This window comes from Agelaius tricolor, unplaced genomic scaffold (assembly GCF_023055355.1).
Source record: "Agelaius tricolor isolate 1412-34295 unplaced genomic scaffold, bAgeTri1.0.p SCAF_5, whole genome shotgun sequence".
Taxonomy (NCBI): domain Eukaryota; kingdom Metazoa; phylum Chordata; class Aves; order Passeriformes; family Icteridae; genus Agelaius; species Agelaius tricolor.
Window position 1 is genome coordinate 31,455,913 of NW_027269265.1, and position 21,065 is coordinate 31,476,977.

Below are 21,065 nucleotides of genomic sequence, written 5' to 3' on the forward strand. Positions count from 1 at the left end.
TCAAAAACTACAGATATTATCCAAAATAAAGCAATATATGCTCGAGCTACTTCACAAAGAACCTTGGATTTTATCCACATGAGCCAATATGCTCTGGGATTTTTTTTGACACATTAACGATAGAAACTATGCTGTGCAATATCCCATACTGTTCAAGGTAAGCTATTAAAATAATAGTTTTTTAAAATCCTCATATATGATAACCTTAACCTTTTACATTCTTGCTAGGTTTTGCATGAAACATTTAACTATATTTCAAATTAACTGATGTTCCATATTTAAACAATCAGAAAGAAATATGTGTATATAGGGCCATACATAACACTCAGAGTTAATGGGTCTTGCAGTGACACTAGGAGGAGAAACAGAAAAATAAACAAACAAACAAATAAACCAAATACCGCTTTAAATATCTGTGCAAAACGTTTTTGTTTTCAAACTCTAAAAATAATAAAATACCTTAGTCATAATTACGTGGTTAAAACCATTTATGGTACTGGGCAATGTCATGTGCATTACGTTCACTTGGGCCAAATGCTCCTCAGCTGTTCACAGCACTTTCACGGGGATAGCTTCACCAAGAGCAGCAAGAACAGAGACTCTTCTCAGCTTTGCTTCATGTAACAGCAGCCCCAGGTACATTGTGCATTCTTCTACCTAACAGAGCCCTTCACCATCCCTGCTGGAGCATACAGAGGCGGGGTCCTGAAATCCTGCACCATCTTTCTCTGCCTTCATCCTGACACTTTGCATCCTCTCTTCCTTTCTTCATGAGCCCCATTAGCACTCCTTTGCTTTTGCCCACCTTAATCTGGCTTCCTGGGCTACTTTCTGCCTTTCTAAAGTAGTAATTTAAAATACTGAATATTCAGTTGGCAATTAAAAACCCCAAACTCTGTGTTGGACAACTAATTCTTTAAGTCAGCTGCAAACTGGGTGCAGCTCCACACCCTGGAGAGTCTATTCTACTCTAGAAAGGCTACAAAGCAGGTAGGATAGGAAGGAGCTTTGTGCCAAGGAAGTTAGGTTTGCAGCTAAGTAGAGCCAGTCAGAGACTTGAAATGAGGAGGTAAAGTCCCAGCTGCCATCAGCCAGTTGTTCAGCCAATATTTAGGTAACTTCTGCAAGCAGATGGGAGCAGCTCACCTAAGACTTGAACTGCATTTGGGAAGTGCCCCTTATCTCCCTCTTCCTGAGAGCCTAGGAAAACTAACTGAGGTGTCTCGGGTGGAGTGTGTATGGTCTGTGAAAAGTACAATTAAAATCCAAATTACCACAGGTCTGCCTTCAGTGACCAGGAAGAAAAAATATTGATAGGAAGTGAAAAATTATTTTATCCCAGTTTATTTCTAGCAGGTCCATAGCTAAGATGGATGTTTCACTGTCACAAAACTACAATTTGGTAAACACAATGTATTAGTAACATTAACTTATTGAATATTTTACTATCAATCTATAAATCAATCTCACTTTTTCTATACTTTGACTCCTTTGGCCTAAGTGAGGCACAAATATTCAAGCAATAAAAACACTGGGATTTCAATGGCTTCTTAGGCGACCGAGTGCTGTATTCTAAGTGCTCATAATGTCCAGTGATGATGAAATATATTTTTATGTTATAAAGTAGTTAATCAGTTATTTATCTTTTCTATAAAAGCCTCATTCAGTTCAATGCTGATAATTATTAAAACCTCAAACACAGTACACTGTTTGGATAAAAACACAAATGAAGTTTTTCCTGGAAGATTATGTAAGAGTTGTTCAGGAAACATATTACTTCTATGAAATGCAGATCCTTTTTGCTATTGAATGTAATTCCTAAGTTCAATAATATCTTTGATCAAAATAAACTGTTAAAGAACACTAGCAAAAATCTTACCATTTTTGAGCATTTTCCAAACTGTTCTCTTCTTTTTTCCGTTCTTCTTTAGCTGCCAATGAGAAACATTTTAAAGGTATAAATTACTGTCTTACTGTTTTAGAAACCCCACAGATTAAATATTTCTTCTTTACAAAACTGCACAGTTTGTATACTAAGTATAAAAAAAGTAGGAAACACTTGCTAATTTTCAATTTTTACATATTTCTTGTATACAATGAATGTTTCTTCTGTACCAATAAAGTGTATTGGATTTGGAAAGTAATTTAAAATCCATATAATAATATATACTATTAGGCATAATTTGAATAAAATGTAAATAATTAAACTTCACTTTCAGATTTTTTAAAAAGAAAATATTTCGTGTTTGTTTCTTTATTGTTGCAGGTCAGAACTTATAAATTTAAATGTGTTTCTGCAGCATAAATGACTGGAAGTTCAACTGCAATTGAACAGGTACCAAACATAGTTAGCACCAACTGCTCCTTAGAGCTATCACATTTTGTTCTGGAAGCTGGAAAGTGAAAACACATGTAGTAGGTTTTAAATGTATGGCATGTACATGGTTTTTTTGGAAAAATCAGCCAAGAATTTGAAATATGGTTAGTGAATCTGAGCCCTCTATTACAGAATGCTCACATGAACTACTTAAAAGGATTTGATTTTCAAAAGATACACATTCTCTACTACTGGAAATGTTTCCTGACCTGGATACTCAAAGCAAAACCACTAGTTTTTGTTGATCAAGTCTTCTTAATACAGAAGAGCAACTTCAGCTCCAGCAGAATACCACCTATATAAAATAATGCTACTGTTGAAAAGTCATTCCTACTCCATATTAAAATAATCCTGTAAGTGGTAATGTTAATATAAACAGAATTCAGACATTTTTTATACAAAAATAAAGAACGTTATCTTTTTGCATCTCAGTCCACAGGAGTGCCTGGTTGAAATACAGTTACAAACTTGAGTTTACAGACAAGGCCATTGAGAAACTGGTCCTGAACAACTCCATTTCATTATAAAGCTACTAACAAAGAGGTTTGTACTATGATAGTTTAAAAGGAAAATAAAACTTGATTGCTTCAGCACGTTTGCTGTTAACAAAACAAGTTAACCTCAACTCATACATTTACCTGCCTTGGGTAAGTGTGTTGGAGATATTTATTCCTATTATTTCAATGTGGCCAATAGCCAGAAACAATGTTGTGTGCCCTTTGCAGGGAAAGCAATTAATTCTATATGATTAGGTTCTCCATCTCAAATCTTAGTGGCAAGACAGCTGCAAGTGAAATATATAGGGCAGCTCTGATTTATCCCATTCACCTCAGGGTCGCAAAAATTTGCCTGAAGCTAACCCAATACACTTAATTCATTATTTCAATTTTATACCATTAAAAGCAGAAAACACAGGTTGGAATTCTACTGATTCATAATGATATAAAATTAGTTACACAAGCTGAACTATGTATAAAATTGTACAATTCATTATTACACTAATAATTTCTTTTTGGTTTTCGAAGAGATGGAAGATTAAGTATGGCAAATTTCCCAACATAGCTACATTCCCAGCTACAACAGAAACAGTATCTTCAGGTCCCTACACATGAAACACAATAACTAACAAGGACAACATGTTTATGCATTTATAGTTAGGTGGCAAGACTGGATTTACTGGTTTTAATCTTGCAAGAACAGGATAAGGAAAGATAGTGGAAAGAAGTTTTAATTTTTTATACAAAGTAGAAAATAAGTGTGACTTTTAGGAAGAAACACACAGAGCCTACATTAATATAACAGTGTTTGTGTACCAATAAAAGGCGAAACAGGAAGGAAGAAAATAGCTGTATTATAGGGCAAACAGTATTTTCTGTATTTTTAACTGTAAACATGTCCACCCAGGAATTGTTTAAAAGCATTTATTTGAAATTTAGATGTTGAGACTTGTTAAAAAAATAAATGAACGACTCCATATAACAAGTTTTATAATGTGTAAGACAAGAAACTAGACCAATTCTCTTATTGTCGATAAAATTTCTAGCTAATTTTCCACTCAAAATCTGAAATATCCTGCTCTTTTTCTCCCCCCCCAGAACCTGCAATGACTAGCACAATCAATGCTGTCAGTATAGGTTTCTATGAAACAATGTAATTTCCTCAGGAGAGCCTTCAAAGCCCCATAGTCAAGATATCAATCCTTGTCTAATTTGTGGAGTTACTGAAGACAATTCATATGAATTACATAAGTGAAAGAACTTAATTTTTTTTTTTTTATTTCTCTAGCAACACCATATTTGCTTGCACAGGATTTGCTTTTTGAAGAAGTGGAATGATGTAATCTTTCCACCCTTAGACCACGTGTTTGATTTCAGTTTCATCAAGTTAAGACTATATTAGCAGCCATATCAGACTGGCACAGGGATTCATCCAGCCTAATTATCCTGTCCCTGGCAGGCACTGAAACAGGTGCTCAGTTAGAATTACGGACCAGGACAAACACACTTCCCTAAGTGAACTCTCTGCCTCTGAGATTCTGTAGCTCGTACAAAATGTTTTCTGCATTGAATGGCATTGTAATGTAAGCCTCAATGGATTCTTCTTCAAGAACCTGCTCATTCTTTGCTCAAGCTTTTAGAAACTTTTTAACTTCCAAACCTGCTGTGGCAAGTGTCCTATAGTCCACTATATGCACCACATTTTGTTTGAAATGGACACCTGATATCACTCTTGTATCAGAGAAAACCTGACTGCAGTGAACACTGCAATACGGTGTCTACTGGCATGAGCTTTTTGATTAGGATGTTTTTGAAGCAAATTTCCTCAGTATTCCCCATTTAATGAGGATTGTTTTGGTTTGCAGGTAGGTTTTGGTGCTTGTAAACTAATTTCCATTAGGAGGAAATTAAACAGGAAGCTCCACAGCAAATGCACTCCAATATTAAATAGGGAGAAAAGGACTAAAATAAAATTTGGGCCTTCAGATATCTTTGAATACATGAGATGGATGATCTAATGAATTTGCCTTATGAATCACGTATTTGTGATGACTTCCTTTTACTGAAATGGAGATGTCAACTTGAAGATTCATGATCCTCTAACAGCTTAAAAAGTGAAGTAGTATTAGAGTGAAATGGTAAAAAAATTCTCCAATATATTCTTTCTAAATATTCTACTCTTTGAGGATGGAAGAGTACATGAAACACTATACTGAAAATGAGAAATTACCAGAAAATATTTTTTTTAACAGGTCTAATGTATGCACAGCAGCTCCAGATACAACAGAGCCAATACCTCTTCATGCATCAGGCTACTATGAAACAGATCTCTAAAGAGCAAAGGAAAGAAAATACTGGATACAAATTCTGGCACAGACGAAAATTGAGAAGGTCAGTAACTAACAGAGGCAACCAGAGAATGATGATGCACTAAGAAAAGTGCAGGGAAAGACAAAGAAAGACAAAGAAAAATGGGTAGCCACAACTACACAAACATCTCTCAGTTACTTCTGCCCCTCTAGTGAAAAAGTCCAGTCATTGAGTCTGACTAAACAAATTTTCTGGTATTTCTCTCAGACCTTAAATATAGAATGCACTTAAGAATGATAACTCACTCAAGTGTATTGATTTAGCTGGATACATTACAGCTTTTCTTTTGTTTTTCAGTATTTTTCTACTTTCATAATTGAAAGATCTGATGCATAAAGTTTTACAAATTTTTAAAGCATTTTGGAGCAGTGAAAATGTCCACAATTACAAGAAAACTGTAACAACTACCCATTAGGGTGGAGATATCAGAACTCTTAATTTTATATTCCAAGGCTGAATTTCTGTGATTCAAAAATATATGCTTCAAGAACATATGCTTCAAGAACTTTAGGAGACAGCTTTGTAAATTATAGTGTTTTCTGCATAGGAAAAACACCACCCTAAAACAAGGTATTTGATTTTTTTTTTCCCTTGAGGAGGGAGATATGTCTTTTCTGACGCATGTCTTCCAATCAATCACAGTTAAGATTAAGACAGAATCTATAAGACATAGACAAAAAAAAACCCCAACCAAAACTCAACCTTAAAAGTAAACAACAAAACCAACCAATGAACCAAAACAAAATCCCTACTGACATTCCTCTTGGAGCTTTATAAAAGCCTGGACAGAGACTGTTAAAACAGTGACAAAAGGTTATTATGACATTTCTAGTCTCACGGGAACCCACCTTCCTCATTAGTCAAAACTAAAACCTCTTAGGTAGGCATGTTGAAATGTAGCCAAAACATGAACCCCATCCTAGAAACATACTAACCCATGATTTAATGGCAGATGAAGAAAAGTATACCCCCCAAGAGGTTATCTTTCCCCAAGCTGAGGAAAGTCACATTCTAGGACATTATCAAGTTAGGAGAACAAGTGACAATTGACCTTATTTTCTTGGTCTTTGTAAAGCATGAACCATGCTTTGAAAGCATTATCACCATTTGAAAACAGAGATCCAAATCTCTTAGATATTATCACTGGTGATATACTTGGGTATCAGAAGTTGAACCCAGAAGGCTCCCAGGCTAGAAGTGTAGTAGATCTATTTCTACCCTCAAGTACAACTGTCATGCAAGAGAAATTGTTTAATAACCCTGTTTAATCAGGGATTTTGGAGGGTGGAAGAAAAATCTCAAAGGTGCCCTAGGCGGGCAAAATGACTACAGAGGATCATCAAAAGCGCTGCATTTATACAGTTTTCTGTTTCTGAACAAAATTCTTGATGTGTTCAAACTACTAGCACACTGCACTATGGTAGTACTATGACCAGCAGGATTAGAGTGGGATGAAATAAGCCTTCTTTGGTTTTGATTTCAATATATCTGTTAACACTGAAAATTTTTGAACAGATTTAACTTTTAGGAAATTCTTGACTCAAACCATATTGACCTAAAAGTAGTATCATGGAAAAGAAAATTTTCGTAGGGATGCACTTGCTAGCACATGGCATTTCTCTGAGCTGCAAAGAACTACTACAAACAATCTAAACCTCTTCCCAAGGGCTGCTATTTTAGAATCATCATGGATTAACTGTGGCCAGTAGCTATGCATCCCACAACCACTCACTCACTTTTCCCCCTTCCCTCTCAGTCAGATAGAGAAGACAATAGGGAGAGCAAAAATGAGAAAAACTTATGGGTCAAGATAAACACAGTTCAATATATGAAGAAAAGGGGAAGAAAAAACAGAAGTGATGCAAGGGCAGAGTGATGCCTCACCGCTTTTGGAGCAATACTACCTCTCCCAAAATCCTTTCCTCTCCTTCTTCATTGCTGAGCATGACATTAAATGCATGGAATGCTGAGTTTGAGTGAGCTAACCAGGTTGTGACCCCTTCCAATTCTTGCCCACCTATCACTGAGGGGGCAGAGTGGGACAAAGAGAACACCCTGACAATGTGCAAGTGCTGCTCAACAATAGCCAAAACACTTCTGTATTATCAACACTGTTTTAGCCACAAGCCCAAACCACATCCCACACCAGCTGATACGAAGAATATTAACTCCATCCCAGCTGGACCCAGCGCAACAGCACACAGCCATGCAGAGTAATCATACAGCCATGGAGATGAATCCTGAGATTTAGACAAATTGGATAATTTGGCTGTTTAAATACATAATAATCAAGACTATAGCTATTTTTTTTGTTATAGTAAAGGTCCAACAACTTGATCCAGGATGTTAAACAATCTGTAGTTTTCAATGCACTATGAAGCTTTATTGTTCTCGCTGATGATAGCAAAGCCAACAGCATGTAACTAACAATTCATTAAAGTGTACATAAGTATCATCAATACCCATTTAATCTTTTTATTCTTAGTGTAATCTCACTGTCTAGAAAAAGACTGGGCTCTACATAAAAGGCCAAGAATAGAACACATTAGAAATGTTATAAAATAATTTATATTATATAACATGTGAAATTGTATTTTAATACCTGACACTGCCAGAATCTGCTTTCTTGAAATGTCAATTTTAAAGGAATGGAAATAAAATTAATAGCATCTTTTAAACAAATTTAAAAATGTCAAGTGCAAATAAACAAGTATTAACAAAAATCCACATATGAATGCAAAAGAAAGTAGATTCAGAAAATGGATTGTCTTAATTTTTTAAAATTTTGAAACCCTGGAATATATTGTTTTTTAAAAACATGGTATGACTAACAAGTGTGAGTCTGGGTGCTCGGTATGAAAATTGGGGCCTAGGAATTGTTAAAGACATGGAAAATAATTTTCTACTCTAGTGTCATATGTTACTAGGATGAAGTTTTTAATTTCCTACAGAATGAATCTAATTTTAGAACAGTTTTACTTTTTCAAAACATATTATATAAAAAAGAATTTAGCAGCAGAGGGAAGTCCTCAGAAAGTAAAAAACAATTTTGCAGTTTCAGATATTTATACTTTTAATTCTAATTATTGAGCAAGTTTTCTGAATAATCTTAAATTTTTCACAAATTATGATGTTTCAAAAATTCTAAAGGAGCTGTGTATCTGGATCTAGGAAGACATATTCTTGAGAAACATCTGTCTAGAGCTATACATAAAACCTGAATTTTGTCCTACTTCTATATTTTTATATTGAGTTACTTCTAATATAACTCTGTATTTTGAGAAAAAGTATTACTTTTAATTTAGTTCTAAACAAAAGAATTCTTATTACTTAGTTGATTCCATATATAAACAGAGCAAACATGAGAGAATACATCCAGTGTAAAATATTTTCTGGTTTTTTTTACTGTTGAACTGTATTAAATTTCAAATCTGAATATGAGTGCAAATCATTTCCAATGACTACAGTCCACCATTCTCATGCTGCTGCTTTTTTGCCTTATAAAAATGCTGCATTTCAGAAATAGTGAAAAAACATATATGTTCTATACACAACTTCCTAGCAAATAATTTTCTAATATGTATTACTTGATAAACTGTCTTTAGCCCATTATTAACTTCTAATTGGTGGGCTTTATAAACTCATGGAATTCAACAGACAGCCTGGGAATTCTATGCAATATTTGACTGAATGACTAATACGGTTTTCTATCACAATGCAAAAAATCCCCGCATAAAACAGTCCCATGCCCATGAAGAGATTTTTCCTCTATGCTTTCAGTTAAACAAGAAGCCCTGGGAGAATGGAATCAATGAAACTTGGGTCTACTGTGGGTCTGTACTTCAGCTAGTTCCCAGATGGATTCATTAATGTTTAATTAAGGGGTGAGTTCATGATACAGCCTTGCTCTCCCTGGAAGGCTAATAAGGTCACTCTTGTCTATTTAGCCACGTATTTTTATTGAGATTTTAAGAGCTTAATATCTCAGGATCTCTAACCAATTTTGACCTTGTCACATTTGGTGAAAATTGGACAATGCATTAAAAATTATTGGCTGGGGAATAATCAAAAAGCAGTGTGATTACATGAGCTTTGTTTCTTTTATCTCTTCTTTAAATGAAAATATATCACATTTTTAACACGGAATTTGGCTACGCCATTTTTTTTTAGACAGTTTAAATACTGGTATAGACATCTTAAATCCTTTCAAAACAATCTTTAGAACACTTGCTGCCATGAGGTCTTAATCGCCCTTCCCTGAAACAGTTCTCACAAGTTTATTTTCCTCTGCAGTGGTGCAAAAGTTTTTTTTAACTAAGAAACCCACATCCAATGATGTGAATGTATAAATGTTCCTACAGCACAAAGAGTCTCTATGCAGTCTTGGAAAGCTTCTTAACAAACAAATATCCCACAAGTTACCAGGAATATAAGTTGTCAATCTGTATATTAGGTATGCATCAAGAAAAAAAATTAATGTTTACCATATAGAAATTGTTAAATATTAGATTCAGTATTTTTAATGTTATGAAAACATAATGAATTACAGACACTTGCACACACAGAGAGACACACAATACCAGCAGAACATGCTCAAGCAACACATTCAAGAAAGTGTTTATTATCATAGGTAATAAAAAACCTAGGAAATTATGTTTTCTTTTTAAAGTGATAATGCTGTCTATAAATGTGCCAGAACAAAGTGTTGAAGGTCATTTTACCAGAACATTAAAGCTAACCATGAAGAAAAAAAAAAAGTTGTATTTATTTTAATAAATTCTTTTATTTCTTAAAATGTATGTTTCTTAGTATGATGCTTCTATTGTATTTTGTGAAAGAAGATTTTTAAACTAAACAAAAATTAGCTTCCATACAAAAGAGTAATTTTTTTAATTAAAACTAGGACTAACCCTAATCTTATTTTCCTTTATTCTGGAGGCATTAATTACAAAAGAAGAGTTAGCATTGCATTTTTCAATTTTATTCATTCAATTAAATTATTTGAAACTCCATTCTGTTAAAATGTAACCAAGAAATTAATCTCACATTCTCCCACACTTTGGTGATCCAGATAATAACTATTTTTTAAAGCATGTTAATACTCAGCACTAGAGAGATAGATACATTTTCTAATTCTACTTTCTTTCTAATAAACACCTATAATGTTGTGTTTTAATTCCGAGATTAATCTCTGACTAACTGCACTAAAGAGTTTACGGAACTGAAAAATTAGTTCTAATCCTTTCAGAGCAAGGTTAAATCCAATCTGTTCTGTGTCTGGGAAAACTAACTATCCAGATTATCTGTAACTACAATCTCTTTTTGTAAGCAGAAGTAAAAATTTTCAAGATTGGCCCATTCTTATACCAAGGACCATGTTTTTAAATAGTTGAATCATTATTGAAAGACAATAAGAAGTAGGTCATCTCAAAAAAAAAAAGAGTACTATTGAGGAAAAAATGAATTGATAGTGAACCAACTGCTAATCTGTTGGGTAAAGAATGAATAATTATACAAATATAATTAAACTAATTTCAGAAAAGCTGTGTGAAATTTGTGGCCTGGAAAGTTTGAGGAGAGAAAATCCACAGCAAAGCCTCCTTCTGTGGAATGATAACAGTGATTTATGAAGCTCGAGTTATTTCTGCTGATTGAGCTCAGTCAAGATTGGTTTCACATGATCAGCTAAAATACAGGAATCCGTGATGTGTAGTGGCCCCACACATTTGAACACACTAGGACACACTCTTCTAGGTGATCCAAACCTTGGGGGCGGGGGGTTAAAAGCCACTGCTTTGTTTTCCCTGCATTTTCCCCTCATTAGGATACACTCCTCTGCAAAGTTAGCCACTTCTGGTGGTCGGGAGCAAAGTCTCATTGTAAATGCACAGCAGGATAGTGGCAAAGCTGAGATTAATTCTCCATAGATTTATATAGACCTTTCTCACTGTTGATTGCTTGTACTGTTTCAAAGGTGCATACGTTGCCTTTTTTTATTGCTGGTTACTGACTTTATTCCAGCATATGGTGGTTGGCGCCATGACACAGAGTGAACATTTTATACTAGAATTAAAGTGGATATTTGACAGTTTCTGTCAGAAAGTTCAGAGCAAAGAATTTGTGAAACAAGATTTATTGCATATTTTATATGGGACACATCTGTTTCTTTGCTATGTTTCTCTTTAAACAGAAAAATAGCAATGAAGTTTCTTTAAGAAACAAAGGCTGTCAATAAAAAGCATGAACAGAAAAACTACATTATTGAGAATGAATTGAATCAGTTTGACCTTCTAAAAATGTGTCGCTTGTAAGTATGACAATCACTTTTCCCTTTTTGCTCAGCCCTATAGACTATAGATTTTCAAATACACAGCTACCCATATTTGAGAGTAAATAAAATAAAAATGAAAATCAAATTAAACCTAAGTATTGATATTGGATATTCACATTTAAAAGCAAGGTGAAATTATTAAGGTAGATTTTTCCTATATTTTAGAATCTGTAACTGCATTTTAATGATGAGAAATGTGTCAAATAAACACCCCTTTCTCTGAAAATGTCTTTTTAAACTATAGATTAATTAAGAGGAGATATACAGCAAACTTACCCACATTTTTCTATTAATATCACTAAATCTGATGTAGTTTAGCCTCTGAAGTTTAATTTAGTCTTCTTAACACCTGAATCAAAACTGAATTTGAAGAACACCTAGCAGGATCTTGTTTAAGAAAAAAAATGTATGCATTAAAGAAGAAAGTAAAAATCTTTCAATCAAATTCTAAATTTGTAACCAACAGCAGTACTGTTTAGAAAGATTCATATTTAGTGTAAAACCCTAAGATTCAGCTTGAGGAACATGATATTTAAATAGATAGAATTAAATAAGAACAAAAACGAAGAAAATATATTCCTCTCAAATCACATATGCTTTTACGAAACGGCATGGGTGTCTTATTAATTGTAATTAAAGACAACAACAATAGAAAAATTCCTTCTGTTGAAATACGTAAATTCTAAACAAATAGTTATGCCAAAGAGTTAAAAATACTTATAGGCTCAATACTTTCTTAAAAAAATATTGTAATTTCCTCTATGAAACAACAAATATTTGTCAAATTATTTCCTACTTACAATGCATTAATTCTTGTTTTTAACTCAAAGATTTTCTAGAACTTCAATTTATGTAGGGAAATTTATCTAGATACTAGTTTGAAAAACCTGTAATTTGAAATGAAATGTAAAAAAGAGGCAAACTTGGATCTGGAGTATTTCTCCTTACCACAAATAAAATACAGGATACTAACATTAAAAAGTATTTTGTTAGGATTCCTTTTAATGATGAAGAACCAAGAAACACCAAACTGCAGTCTGTGTCTGGGAAAACTAACTATCCAGATTATCTGTAACTACAATGTCTTTTTGTAAGCAGAAGTAAAAATTTTCAAGATTGGCCCATTCTTATACCAAGGACCATATTTTTAAATAGTTGAATGATTACTGAAAGCCAGTAAGAAGTAGGTCATCTCAAAAAGGAAATACAAGGCACTGATATTTTTCTGAGTTTTTCTTCTCTGTGATAAACACTTAGAAGACTGTATTTAAAAATAGGATCTCTCTATTTCTAAATAAAAACCTGCAAAGCTACTATTCTCCTTATGGGGAGTTCTTGGGAAAAAGCATATGTGACACATTAATCAGGTCATTTGATTCACTCCTTGAAAGTACTCAGATACAACCATGATGAGAAAAATGAGCATGTATATAAAAAAATAAATCTCAGCCTAATTTAAGACTGGGAAAATAACAAGAGTTATTACTGCATCTACCTGATCTATTTTGGTGTTTTACAGCTTGCTTATTTTCTATTGACTCTATCCTGGGAGCACAGAATTTTTTCCCTGCAGTGTATGGAAACATTTTAATATGTATACGTTTATTCTCATATAAAAGGAAAGGAGAGGACATAAGTATTGGATAACAAGACCAGGGAATGTGAGTGCACCAGCTCAGCACATCACTGCAGACTTTGTGCTTGCTGTACCTCTAGGCCTTTATTATTACCTCCGTGTTTATGAGATACCTCCTATCTCTTGGAAATGGCTTTTACTCAATAATAGCAGTAGATCTGTGCAAAAGGCAATCCCAACTTTCCCATTAGTAGAAGAGTTAAATATAATTGTAGTCATAGTTAAAGCTTTTATTTCACTTCCATTTTGATTTGATATTGTCTATTGAGCCACACAAACACTATTTCTGAAAAAGATAATTAAGATGAATAATTTGCATCTAAATTCTTATGTTGTAATAAAACAGTCATAATAAGCTTAATTCCTCTTAGTTTTTGTCTCTATTAGAACAAGAAAGTTTTTAAATTTAAATTAATTTAAAAAATTAAAAAGTTAATAAATCATACACAGGTGAAAGTAATAACATACACTGGAATTTGCTTCACTGCATCTATAACCACAGAATCTTCTTTACATCAAGTATTTAAAAGGGCAAATTACTTTAAAAAAATTTCAGAAATTTGGAAAGAATTTTTAAATCCTGAGATAATTTACTTCATTCATGATGAAACCAAACCTGTATCAAATTACATTACAATGAAAAATAACTGGAATTCAAAAGAAAGAACAGTCAAGGGAGAATAGTCAAAGTTCCCCTACCATTATTTCAAATAGACATCATAGAATTAGCTCTCCTCATTAAACCTGGGGATTCTCTGGTCTAGGAGCTGCCCAATTACATGTAAGGAAAGAATTCCTGAAGCATAAAGCTTAATAATCTTTAACATATGCCCTATCCAATTCCACTTCAAGTCAATGGTGGGTCAAGCCCTTTGTGTAAAACTGAAGTTAAGGAAACACACTCTAAGATTTACTGATAAACTGCACTGATAACTCCATAGATAATCAAACTAAACACATTTTATAGAGCAGTTTTTTCCTTTTAGCATGATACTTTTTGATGTTTGAAGATTTCTGCTTGGCCAGAGAAGATACACTGTTGTGTCTAGTCGGGTATCCCTGCCTGTCCTGGGGCACCAACAACCTCTGTAATACCAAATTCTGTTCCAGAGATGGCAACACTTTGTGGAGGGACATTTCAGACTGTAAGACATTCCCAGGACTTCATATACATGCTTTGTACAAACAGTTATATCCTGAAGTCAGTTCAGAAGCTGAAGTACTTAAAAGCTATTTTTGACACTTTCAAAATGGTTGACTTGGAACAATGTTTAGATAGCTGAAAAATTCTGATGCTAAAAAGTTTGAATTGATTTATATGCCATGAAAGAAGTACTGTTCCAATCAATTTCATACATACATCTCTTAAGAGAAATAAAACTTCTGATTTCTCCACCTCAAGGTGTTCAAAAGCATGGTAAAGGCTCTTCACAGGGCAAAGGTAAATTTTTAAATATCTTGCCCTGGCATCTGAAGTATTTAGACACAGAAGTATCAGAGAAGTTACAGGAAAGGTTGAATGATGACCTGAAATCAGACCCTTTCTTTACATTTTGGAGAAGTCTGTCTTTAATCACAGCTGTAATCTCACAATACTGTATTATCCATATGGTTTTACTCTGCCATTCCTCTACTTTGAGAGCTTAGTAGCAACCCAGTGCTATGTCCTTAACTAGTTTGAAATTTCTGATAACTGCCCTATGAAAATTGTGATTAATATTTTTGTTCTCAAAACAATGGTCCATCCTGTTCAACAAGACTGCAGGTTTTACCTGTTCTTATTGCTTAAAAAGGAAATCAGAGCTCACACCATAAAAGAATCTAACACAGAGAGCTTCAATTTCTTGATGAAATGTTCAGTATCTAGTATTTTTTATCAATCATGCTTGAAAACAGTAAAACACGATATTCATGTGCTTGCACAGGTCCAAAAAATGACTGAGAAAAAGTATTAACATACCAAAATTACAGAAGTCTACAGAGAAATTCCACATAATTGCATACCAGATTAAGCATGCTATTGTCATAATCAGTTTGTATGATATGGTGCACTGAAGGGCTTTTCCAGGCTTAATGGTGTGAAATTACAGAGCACAGGGGACAAACACAAGGTAAGAGTGACCATTGTGAGGCTAAAAGACTGGGGTCTCTTGAGACCAAATGTGTTTGAGCCTTTCATTATCTAAGTGCATGAATCTCCTCTATCCAATCCTTTCCAATTCTTGGCTCTGCTCTTTCCTTGCAGTAGTGTCTTCCATGTATGTAAACAACTGCTCATAAGTTATATAATCTAAAGTAATGAATCAGTGAACATCTTCATTTCTGCAGCTTTGACAAGGTTTAAATTCTATCTGTTCAATTCTGACTTTGAATATCAGAAAATGAAGACATAAAAGGAAAAGAAGATAAATAGGAGATCATGCAGGAGATTCCTAAGAGTATAGTGAAAAAAACCCAGCTGGACAAAAAGAAAAGCCTAATAGGCTCTCTATGCAAAGCCAGCACATACAGTCTACAGCTCTGTTTACCTCTAAGCCTATGATAAAGAGAATGGAAGAAATACAGTGGATTTTAACAGAAAATAGAGGTTACAATGAGAATTTAAAGAGGATGTTGAACTCCAGATAGCTGATAGTGGTTATAGTAAAGGCATCAGTAATTCTAGGAATAGATTTTATAACTATCATGTACATAATAATTTTGTATTAAATCAAGGGTATTAACACTAACATTCATTATGTCACTTAGCTGCTATTAATCCTTCTCTATCATGACATGCCAGTGACTTTGTAACAGCCATGGTAATTCAGTATACCACAATCAAATTCAAAGGAAGTTGGAAGGAACTGTTTTCTATAGGAGATTTCCTTCTTGTTTTCTAAGAGGAGATGACCATTGCATTTTCAATTACCAGTTTTTCTAAATTACATTCATAATACAAAATAATCTTTTAATCTGTATAGTAAGAAGTGATATAGTGAAATTGGCTATAGTAATTTGATGTACATCTGCTTCAAAAATAATAAATTGAAAGTTTCCTGAAAAGTCATAGCTGTAATTAACACCAATTTTCAGGACTTTGATGTTGATAGTTCTTCTAGTAGTGTGGGAGAAAATACTCACTTCAGAGCAAATTCTTGTTCTTTGAATCAGTTCATTGTCAATATTACATTACTTAGGAGGCATATGGATGCAATCACATTCCAGGACAACTTATTAGATGTCTTATGGACTGGAGCTATTGTCTAACTATATGATCTCAGAGTACCCAGCAGTAAGGTTCTGTACTTTGCAGACTCATGCCAATTTATGTAAATCACTCTTTCATCTGTTTAAGTATGACAATCTTTTGAGTGATGAAAACAGTTATGTCTATCACAAAGTTTGAAAGATTAAAGTAATTCTGCTCCTGGCATATAAAACAGCATTCCAGATCTGAACACAAACTTTGCCTGGTCTGTAATGTCATTGCTGGGAAGCATAAAAAGTTTTAAGCAAACATTATCACTGCAAGGAAGTATGACATATTTTTCATGTTTGACACTGGACATAAATATCCTCCCACACTGTTTAATGTGAGAAATGCATATGTGTGGCAGAGATAATAAAACATCTCAGTGAAAACAAATGAAATGAAAAAGAAGTTATGATAAGTAGAACAGAAATAAAGCTTTGAAGTTAGAAGTCTTCATATCTGTACATTTTATTCACAAGAGGAAGAAGCAGTATTTGATATGCAGAGTGGATAGTTACACATACTGGAAGAGTCTCATGCTTTGTAGGGATGGTTATCTGTTCAGAGATAAATTTTTTAGCTGACAGAAGCAGCTTCACACTTGCAGGTAAGAAAAATCTGGTCAATTGTAAGATCCTTGCAAGTGCTATTGCTCTTCTGCTGTTGTTTGCACATGGTATTTTAACAGACAGCTATTACTGAAATGTAACAGTGTTCTTAAAAATGATTCTTGATTGTCTTACTTCACTTGTTCAGCATTAAAACATTCAAGAGCTTAACAAATAAAATGCAACAAAAGTACCATAATCTGACATGTATTTTAGAGCAGAGGAATATAAGACAAGTGGGAAGACAAGTATGTGATAATTTCATATACAATTTTAGAACATTTCTCTTTATTTCTGTTAATGTTCTTGGAGAGAAAAGCTGTAATTTTATTGCAGAGAATCAAGAATTTTAAATAGCTCCCAGAGGTTTCTGATATTTTGAGATGTCATTACAGACAAGCTTTACCAGGTAACTGCTTTGAGTAACAACTTAAAAGATAATCTCTGTATCTGTCTTAAAAACAATATAATATTGTCACACTATGAAAGAAAATAAGTGACAATGCAATTTTCTTCCTAATCTTTGACTGTAGTAAGATGTATAAAGGTATGTCCTGATGACAGTAAGAGAGAAAAAAGAAGTACTATTTTATCTTGGAAAAATGGTGCCTTGGAGTGTTCTTGACTTCTGATTCACTACTGCTAAATGACATTTACATCTTGCTTTATACTTCATAGACTGCTTTGAGAGAAAAGCAGCAATTTTGAGTGGAAATACTTTTTTCCTGTAGTATAATAAATTATTCTATTATCCTCCTACACCCAAAATATATATGGAGCTATAAACTAATAAAAGGTTGCTTTTCCAGGGTTAATACAATAGATGCTACTAGATGAGAAGCACAATTCACCATGTATGAGCACCTATAGCACAAGAACAACATCTTGGAGAGAATATTTACATATTGAGGAACTATGTAGGAAATGATGAAAAAGAAATTCAAAGTTGGCCAGCTGCTTTCATTTACCATCGACTCATAGAATGGTTTGGGTTGGATGGGGCCCTAAAGGACATCTAGTTCCAACTCTGCTGCCATGGTTGGAACAAGTAAACCAAGTGCTCAGAGCCCCATCCAACCTGGCCTTGAACACTTCCAGGAAAGGGGCAAATCACAGTTTCTCTGGGCAAACTGTTCCTGTGCCTCACCAACTTTACTGTGAAGAATTTCTCTCTTATTATCTAATCTAAACCTACATTTTTTTCAGTTTCAAGCCATTCTCCCTTGTCCTATCTCTACATATCCTCATAAGAAGTCCCTCTCCAGCTCTAGATTTAGATACTGGAAGGCAGATTTAGATGCTGTAAGGTGTCCCCAGAGCTTTCTCTTCTCCTGGCTGAACAGCCCCAACTCAGCTCCAGCCTTCATGGCCTTCTTAATAGAATTTACTTCTTATCTTCTTTCCCAATGGACTACCTCAATAATCCTCTGTGGTGCACATCAACAGGCAGATAAGGAAATGTGGCTCAAAATTCCTGTTCTATACCAGAAATCCATTTGAAAGTGCTTTGGACTGGATGCATGCCCAGGTAGCTACTGCAGCCTGGCTAAAATTATTAAGATGAAATCACTCAGCAGTTAAAAGTGGATTTCTGGACTGTTTTCATATGTTGCTAAGCTTGTATGAAAAACTCACTAGCTCCTGACATAATGCTGTGGTGACTAGTTTGGTCTACGACTGTTTTTTCTATTGCATAGTCCCATAGATAGCACAATATTGACCTTTTATGTAGTATAGAACACACAGCAGTTGTAGCAAAGCAATTAATCTAACCAGTGTTTCCCAAACGTTAGGCTAGAATTCTAAACATAGGACAATTTCTTTTTCTTTGGGATTAATCTCAATAGATGACTCTATTTTACAAATCACTCCTTCTCCATCTTGCTTGTTACCTTGGTCACATCAGTGTATCATGCACCTTTCCCAAATAGCTTTACTTTCCACTACTAATGAAATTCAAAAACTGTTCTGTTTCGACATCAGACTACTCACTTCCCTGACTCTGTTCTAAATTAAATGAATTCCTGTAATAGCAGAGTCTTCATCATCAAGATGCTTTATTCTCAGAGAAATTAAGAGAAGCAGATATGCTTTTCCTACGCTAACTGCTACAAAGACATCATTTTCACATTCCAGTTCATGAGGGAGGAACCCAAGCCCAGATTAAAGTTTTTGCATGCTTTCTGACCTGGACCCAATGAAGAAGAATTTGGAAACATATTTTGCAAGATCTTGCATGCATGTGCGCTATTTATTTCTACACTTACTAGAATGGACAAACAAGATGAAATAGTCAGGTGGCTAAATAAGAAATAAATTTAATTAACATTAGTCACCTACTCCTGTATGTCATTTACTTTCTCGTTTGTATTATTCTTGAGGGAATGCACAAGGAGAACAAGAAACACTATGGAAAACACCAATGGTTAATAGCCCTTCTAGTGAGCTGCACAGTTGCAGTAACAAAAATTGTTTTTTCTCCTTTTCAAAATAGAGTAGTTTGCATCTTTCTCATAGTCATCTAAGTATTCTGATTTTTTTTTGGTGAGAGATAGTTTCATATCAAAAGAGGAGTTTTCTTCTAAGAAATTCTGAGCAAGAATCTAATGAACTAAAGAGCATTCCAGACCATACAATAATTTCATACTTTCAAAGACCTTCTTGCATATCATGGCAATTTAAAAGGAAAATAATTATGAACATATTTTTAACCACCCCACATGGTAATTTCAATGGAAATACAGTAAGTGAATACTAATTTATAATAATCAGTAGTTCTCCATACTATAGGAAAACTAATATAATTAGATTTACTAAAGATTATTTCAACTTTGTGAATAATCTAAGCCTTTTCCAAAAAGCATAGGCATATCAAATACAGCTAGTGAAGCATTAAGATAGTTTACACAAGATGTCTGTAATGTGGGATTCACTAAGTACTTGACAAAGATTATCTTTCACTACAAAAACTAGCAAGAATCATTATTTAACATTCTGTGTATCAGGAAAGAGGGGCACTCTCTGAAAAGGATATTAACCAACTGCTACCATCACATATAAAGTAGCTAAACTGGGAATAGAACCCAAAGCTTCTGGCACCTAATTCCCTGCTGAAGGCACTGGGCTACATTACATGCAGTTATACAAACCAGCACTGACATCAGCAGAAGTACAGTTTATCCCCTCTAGCATTTTAGAATGTCAGTCTCCATAACACTCTCAGTGTTTTTTGTTACAACACAGCAAGTATTAGATTTAATTGGTATTAATTATAATTAGGAAATGTAAACACTTCAGTACAAGCAAACCAGGATTTTTTCCTTACAGTATTTCCAACTTCATATTGGCTAGAAATTATGGGAATTGGGCGTGTGGGAAAAACCTCAATATCTATGAGTTCCAGCCCTATTTTCAAGCCACAAGGTTCAGAAAAGCATCTGAGTTTTGAATACTTGCTGTGAGCTGGCAGAAAGATAACAGACAATTTTTTCTTATGTTTGCTAAAGCAGCCACAACTCTTTCTTAAACAAACAAGACTGAAAACAGATGCTTATTGGATGCTCAGTATTATCAGCCAATTTCAGAGAAGCGGCTGAGTTTGCAGACACCTCTGACCTTGACATTTGTCCAACGCCTATTCTAGTGCCATTAATCAAGATGGATTTCTGTGTTATTTTTCCCTATCTTTAATGTGGAATTCTATAAGATTTCCATTCTAATGCCCCAGAAAGTACCATCCACCATTATAAAGATTCAAATCAATCACGTGACTGACAGAAAAATAGAGTCAATCATTGTAGAATCTGACAACCTACTGAAAATTCATCTCAGAATAAGGTAGAATTAAGATGTCAAAAGATGAGAAGTAAATGATATAAAATTAGGTGTGTCTGATTAGATACCATAAAGCATAAAATTATAAAGCAAAAGAAGAACAAGAGAACATGAGAAAAAGTGGACAAGTGAGTAATCCAGGTGGTTTTTCTCCTTCTAGTATACAAAAGAGCTCAC

At 34.1% G+C, this 21,065-nt stretch overlaps 1 protein-coding gene across 6 annotated transcripts in view; it reads right to left on the minus strand.

Moving 5' to 3' along the window:
- FMN1 (formin 1) overlaps window positions 1-21,065 on the minus strand; it is a 175,196-nt gene that overhangs the window by 19,084 nt on the left and 135,047 nt on the right. For all 6 annotated transcript variants that reach the window (XM_071427034.1, XM_071427035.1, XM_071427032.1 and 3 more), the window contains one exon: window positions 1,880-1,931. In XM_071427034.1, coding sequence (XP_071283135.1) covers window positions 1,880-1,931 — 52 coding nt within the window. The remainder of the gene's footprint in view (window positions 1-1,879; window positions 1,932-21,065) is intronic.